The following is a 6,550-nucleotide window of genomic DNA, read 5'->3' as shown; positions in this document are numbered from 1 at the left end:
TCATGCAGCTGAGCAGTTTAGCTTTTATTTCTTCTCCCTCTTTATCAATGGAACAATTTCCACACTGAAAATAACAAACATGAATAAGAGACAATTGCAGCTTGAGAGCAATGAGAATATAATAAAATGACATAGTCACATGGATTCAGGGCTCTAAGGCCCTCTTCATTTAAGAATGATGGGAGAACTGGCCATAGGAAATGAGGAGGGATCTTTTGCAAGCTTGAGAGGGCAAGGTTGTATAGGAGTGGATATCGGAGATTAGACACGCCTGAGTTTACCCTTGACTCAGTTGTGCCAGGCAAGCCTCTTTGCGCTCACCCCCTGACATGTCACACGGTGTGGCTTAGAGAATGGATTTTATTAGGGTAATCAATGTACAAGCAAAGACCAGGAAAAAAAAAGAGGACTTGAGTTTTCCGATCCCCCTAATATCCTCTAGATAGATGATGAGGGGCGGGGCCTGCTGGACACATGGTGAGTGAACATTCTGGGCGATAGGACTTCCTCCTCCTGCTGCTCTTCTGTTTTACAAAGCATATCTGGCCCCAGTGAGGGTTGGGACAGAGCAAACTGAAGAACAAGTTATCTGGACACCCCCTTCCCGAAGCCGGATGCCAACCATTCATAGATCTGTCTGGGAAGGCCAGCTGCTCAGAATCTGATGGCTTTGCAGGCCTGTGCAAAGTTGCATTCCTCTCTTTCAGTGGAAAATGCTAAGAATCTAGTGGGAAACGAAGATTGAAAACAAGCCACCCTTGGTAGTGGGAGGGAGGCCCCAGTACTAATTGTCTCCATGTCCCGGCAGATCACGGTGAATTCTCAGGACCATTCTCAGGGCCATTAAGACAGTCATGCTTGATATACCACAGAGCCTCAATACATTTTTTTTTTAAGATTTTATTTATTTGAGAGAGAGAGAGAGAGAGCATGAGATGGGGGAGGGTCAGAGGGAGAAGCAGACTCCCTGCTGACGAGGGAGCCTGACGTGGGACTCAATCCTTGGACTCTAGGATCATGACCTGAGCTGAAGGCAGTCACTTAACCAACTGAGTCGCCCAGGCACCCCATCAATACATTTTAGAATAGGTTTTCTAAAAGATGATTAGTGATTGCTATTGGGGAAGTGGTGGTTTCTGAGACCACAAATGGAGATACATTCCTGCTAAGTTTATCTACAAATCAGGGTCGCGAGTTAAGTATCTCTAGTTATATGTGAAGCTTTCATACTGTGCCTGCGTGGGCTGCTCTGCCCTAAGCCTGAGAATGCCTGGTTTGGTGTTACTGATGTTCAAAGCTTGTCTGCTGGTTTGTGTTTCAGTTTGTTTGTTTTCCCTCTCTTCCAAAAGACCTCTCAAATTCACTATGGTTAGAGACTTTCTCCTTCAGTCATCTATGTTGAATTCAAACCCATAAAAACATGCTCCCTTGATGGAGTGGGAGTGATGTTTCAAAGAAGGGTGTGTTCCACATTTACTCACCAAGCCAAGCATCTACAATGCACAACAGTGTCCCACAGCTGAAACGAGGACCTAGGCAAGCTGGTGAACCTTGCCTTCTCATCCATCTTTCTGTCTTAGCCCTTGGGCTCCCAGTGCTTTCCTTCACCCCCATCCTCAGGTGCTCTTGTCCTTTTCCGGTTCCTCCCTCTGGCAGTTACTAATTTTTGATCTACCACCTCGGTCAGTCTGCTTTTTATAGACATCAAAATTACTTGCCTACTTTTATGCCAAATCAAAATACTAACGTTTATTTGTCATTCTAAGCTAAAGCATACTTTACCTCTTTCCTCAAACTACCAATATAGAATTTTAGTTCTTTTTGTCCAACTTCAAAAGAAAGGAAAAATTTATTTGAGACATAATCTGCCTACCTTCCACATAGTGGCAATTAAAATACTTCCTGACATTAAATATTTGGACCAAGTCTTTGCTGTGTGCTAGACACTGTCCTAGGTGTTTTATACCGGTTAGTAGACTTAACCTCACAGCGACCTTTGGGAACAGGGACTTCTCGTATTTCATTTGACAGAGGAGGATGCTGAAAGAATGGGACTTGCTCAAGATTATACAGCTAATAAGCAGCTGGTCCAGGAAGAAAACCCATCTATCTAGTTTGGCCTCAGAGACCAGTTTCTCAGCCTTTACAATACACTGACTCTCAATCAGTGGTTCCCAGAATGTGGTTTCTGACCACCAGCATGATACCTTTAGAAATGCTCGTTCTCAGGCCCTACCCGAGTCAGAAGCTCTGCAGGTGGGGTGCAGCAATCTGTTTTAATGGGCCCTTTGGTGGTTCTGATGTCCATTTGAATTTGAGAAACTCTGCTTTAGTGAGGGGAATAGTGAGCGAATTACTAGTATAGATTCTAAAACTTCTTCCATGTAGTAGCAAACCCTTGCTTTTTTTTTTTTTAAAGAATTTCTTTATTGGTGAGAGAGACAGAGAATGGGGGATGAGGGGAGGGGGAGAGGGAGAAGCAGACTCCCCGCTGTGCAGGGAACCCCATGCAGGTCTCAATCCCAGAACCCCAAGATCATGATCTGAGCTGAAGACAGATGCTTAACCAACTGAACCACCCAGGTGCCCAAAGGAATGCCTTGCTTTTTTTGAAGTGTGATTTTATGACTAAAATTATTATAGAAGCTTTAACACTTTACAGTACATATGGCACAATACTTGAGAATACTGGTAGAGCTGCCTAAATTTCTTAAAAAATTTAGTATATATTTGAAAAGCAAAAACAAAACTTACTAAGAATTTAAAGATGGTTTTAAAAAAAAAACTGCCATCTGATTTTTCTTCCTTGAAACTAGGTATTGGAAATATCATAGTAAACCACAATGGGGAAGTGCAGGCTTTTTTGCTTTGTGTTTTTTGTTTTACTTTATTTAAATAAAATAAAAATAAAAATAATTAAAAACTAATAAAAATAAATAAAAAATAAAATAAAAATAATTTTTTTATTTTTTTATATTTTATTTTATTTTTTTTATTTATTTGACAGAGAGAGAGAGTGAGAGAGAGAAGAGCGAGTGGCAGTGGGGGACAGGGAAGGAAGAGGGAAAGCCAGAAGCAGGCTCCCCGCTGAGCAGGGAGCCCGATGCAGGGCTCCATCCAAGGACCCTGGGATCATGACGTGAGCCAGAGGCAGACGCTTAACCTACTGAGCCACCCAGGTGCCCCAAGAAGTACAGTTTTTAAAAAGGGACGTAAGCACAGACTTGACAACTTTTTAAATTAGTTAGTAAAACCTATCGCAAAAACTAAGGGTCTCTGAAAATGCAAACACTTTTGAAAGTTCAGAATCATTACATAGAAAACTGGATCAATAAAATTCTATCTTTTCTAATTCCTATCAACTCCATGGAGTACCATTTCCATTGTCCTATCACCTCTATACAACTATACACCCCTACAGAAATTAGAGACCAATATTTGGCATACGCTGAAAGAGCATTTATTGATGTAACTTATGTACTTTGAGCATAAATGCTTTGTGCTCAGTGATACTGTAAAGCAACTGTTGTTATACTTTCCGATTTAGGAAATTAAAAGATTTTCTTACATTCATCTATGGCATAGAGCATGGCCTCATAGCACAGTGTTATAAGAAGAATTCCATTATATATTTGAGTTCTAATTACACCAATGAGTGTAGCTGATGGACTTTAAGAATGTGTAATGACCTCTCCCAACCTTACTTTTGCCAGTGAAAATTGAGATAATGCCACTTCTACTTTACAAAGTGCTCTGAGGATGAAGTAAACAATTGCATATAAAAATATTTTGTAAAGTAAAAAAAAAAAATCACACATAGGCACACACAACACACCTCAGTTTGTTTGTTTTTTTTTCATCCTTGCAACTTCCATTTCACCTAATGACAATTTATTTACAATTACAGTAACTGCACATCTGTTTGTTTGTTTAGGAGCCAATGAGGGTTTCACAGATTCCAACAGATATCCTGAGGTTTAAGATATTACAAAAATTATTTTTTTTTCCTAAAGCAAGACTTTAAAATCCTTAGAAAGAGCAGAATTCACTTAAATCTATCAATATACTCAAAACTTTTACCTTAGATCTTCAAGTCATTTGCTGCTGCCATACCCCAGACAACATTTCCAGTCAGAAAGAATCAACACACTAGTTAGGGGGTTAAGACACCAGCCGAACATTTTCCTGCTGGGACTTCATTGTCAACGACCTTACTCATATTCTCTCTGGGCATGAGCTTAACACTTCAGGGAGCTGAAAAAGATTTATTTATCTTGTTAAAAATGGAGACCTTGGATTTTGTATGTATATGCACATGCGTACTAGCTCTATTTGCATCTTATCATTTACAAACCTGAACTAGTAACTGACATCAAAAGCAAATTAAGACTTCAATCTGTATATCTGAATATAATTGCCTTAACATATATACACTTTCAGCATATAATTTGCATTCTAATAATTATTACACTAATGATGCTCTTTGAGAAATAGTTATGTTTACTCAAATAGTCAAATTTATTACATTGTTCCAACTGATTTGGCCTAAATCAGTCTGATTTTGCTCATCAAAACCAGAAGATTCTCAATGACCTGAGAAGACAGATAACAGATCATATTTTCCTGATTTATAACACAATTAGCACTCTACTGCAAGTACTAATTATTTAAATGTGTTACTATCATAATATTTTTAAATATAGAATCCCTAGAAAAATAAATATTCTATCCATCCAGTATCACAATTTGTGCTTCCCATGTCCTGGGTATAGGAGATGAGAAGGAAATTGCCAGAAAGAGAACACACAAAATACATGAATAACCAGAAACAAAACATAAGTCCACTGAATCCATGTCAAAGAAATACACAATATTTTACATTGCTTCTCCTCTTCATTGATTCTTTTTGAAGCAGAGAAGTCTCCTGAAAGGTTGTTGGAATTTTGAATTACTCAAGATGATTATAATTGAATGGCCGGAGGGAAATGCTGCCATTATATCCTTTAGTACAAAGAAGCAATGACTTCCATAAGGAATACTGAATGTCATATTTACCATGAAGGCAGCAAAATAAGAAATAAAGAAGCAAAAGAACGTCATCACTGTTTTTAATGCATTTATATGGGCTTCTGTGCTGGCATTTCTAACACCATGCGATCCATTTTGCATCCGATGAGTGTGCTTGTAGAGAGAAATGAGTAACATAAAAGTGCACATCACAAATAGGGCTAGAGGAAATAGTAATGCCAAGTTGACAAGAAGTACTCCATTAATTTGCCTTATCTTGGGTTCAGTCCTCTTCAGTGTGGCATTCTTGAGGACATCATCATCGTTTGCTTCTTTAGGGTAATCAGCCTCAATACACAGAGCTGCTGTGCTCATGGAGGCCAGAAAGCTTCCCAGAAGCAGCCAACTCATTAACTTTGAGATCCTGAATTTCAGCCAAAGGAAATAGGACTGAGTGAAGCCTGATATCTTGAGGCAGTAAAATACAGAAAGGCAGGTGGCAAACCAGAGACTGACAGAACTGAAAAACATCCAGAAGAACAACATTGCTGCACCATAAACTTTTACCCTATAAAAGAGTGGAAAGAACACAGAGAAAAAACTTTGCACTATTAACACCATCAGCAGACCAAATCTTGACATCCCTATACATAGGAAAAGGAATTGCATTGGTGTTAGCTTTCTGCTTTTGATCAGTTCTTTACAGTTGATGAGGATAAGAAATCCATTTACTGTAATCCCCGTGATAAATTCTGCTGACATAACAATAACATGAGGAATCGCTGACAAGGAGGAGGCCATGTTTCCTACCACGGTCCCAGCTTTCTCTTGTGGATGGGGATTAAATACCTCCTCCGGATGACCTTGCAGATAGGCGCATACAGCCCTGAGAAATCTGATCTTCTTCCAACTCCTGGATCGTAAGTAGAACCTTGCAGTCGACTTATACCCTAAGGAAGAAAATCCGAGGGACTACTTTTTGAATCTGGTGCCTTTGAAAGAAACTGTGGGCATGCAAATCCAAAGATTTGAATGATGATGAGGTCTCTGATTACATCCTAGGGAAAATTGCCAAATTGGCATTAAGCAGTTATCACTCTTACTCGACTTTGCCAAAAAAATATGATTATAAATATGTTTTATTTAGATTACTACTATTTCCTTTTTATCTTTCAGGTTTTTTTTTTCCCCCAATGACAAATGATACCTCCTCAGGACAGACAACTATTTTTTTTATTATTTCCACAAGTATCCAACATCAGATGTGACTCTTTCCTCATAATAATTTGCTTTTCCTAATAATAGTTCCAAAACATTTTAAGAAATTTCCTCCTCCCCACTCCCTGACTCCCCCCGCCCAACAAAGGTCATTTCTTCTCCAGACTTGAAAATCATTTCCTGGGATGAAAAATCCTTCATTCCTCTTAATGATGTCTCATATTTTTAAGTTTTCTTCGTAGAATTCTGACCTGAGTTTCAGCAAACTACAGTGATAGAAGTAGGGCTTAACTAGTACAACTAATTATCATGTTGCCATCATCCA

At 39.0% G+C, this 6,550-nt stretch overlaps 1 protein-coding gene across 1 annotated transcript; it reads right to left on the bottom strand.

Annotated features, from left to right (window-relative positions):
• Positions 1–4,893: 4,893 nt before the first annotated feature.
• Positions 4,894–5,808, bottom strand: LOC308352596 (taste receptor type 2 member 2-like; the record flags this gene model as incomplete). The annotated part of the gene is made up of 1 exon (XM_080818859.1): positions 4,894–5,808. The coding sequence occupies one exon, from the start codon at positions 5,806–5,808 to the stop codon at positions 4,894–4,896; it is 915 nt and encodes a 304-aa protein (XP_080674985.1).
• Positions 5,809–6,550: the final 742 nt, after the last annotated feature.

This window comes from Martes martes (assembly GCF_963455335.1).
Source record: "Martes martes genome assembly, chromosome: 11".
Classification (NCBI taxonomy): Eukaryota; Metazoa; Chordata; class Mammalia; order Carnivora; family Mustelidae; genus Martes; species Martes martes.
This window is presented reverse-complemented; position numbering and strand designations above follow the sequence as displayed.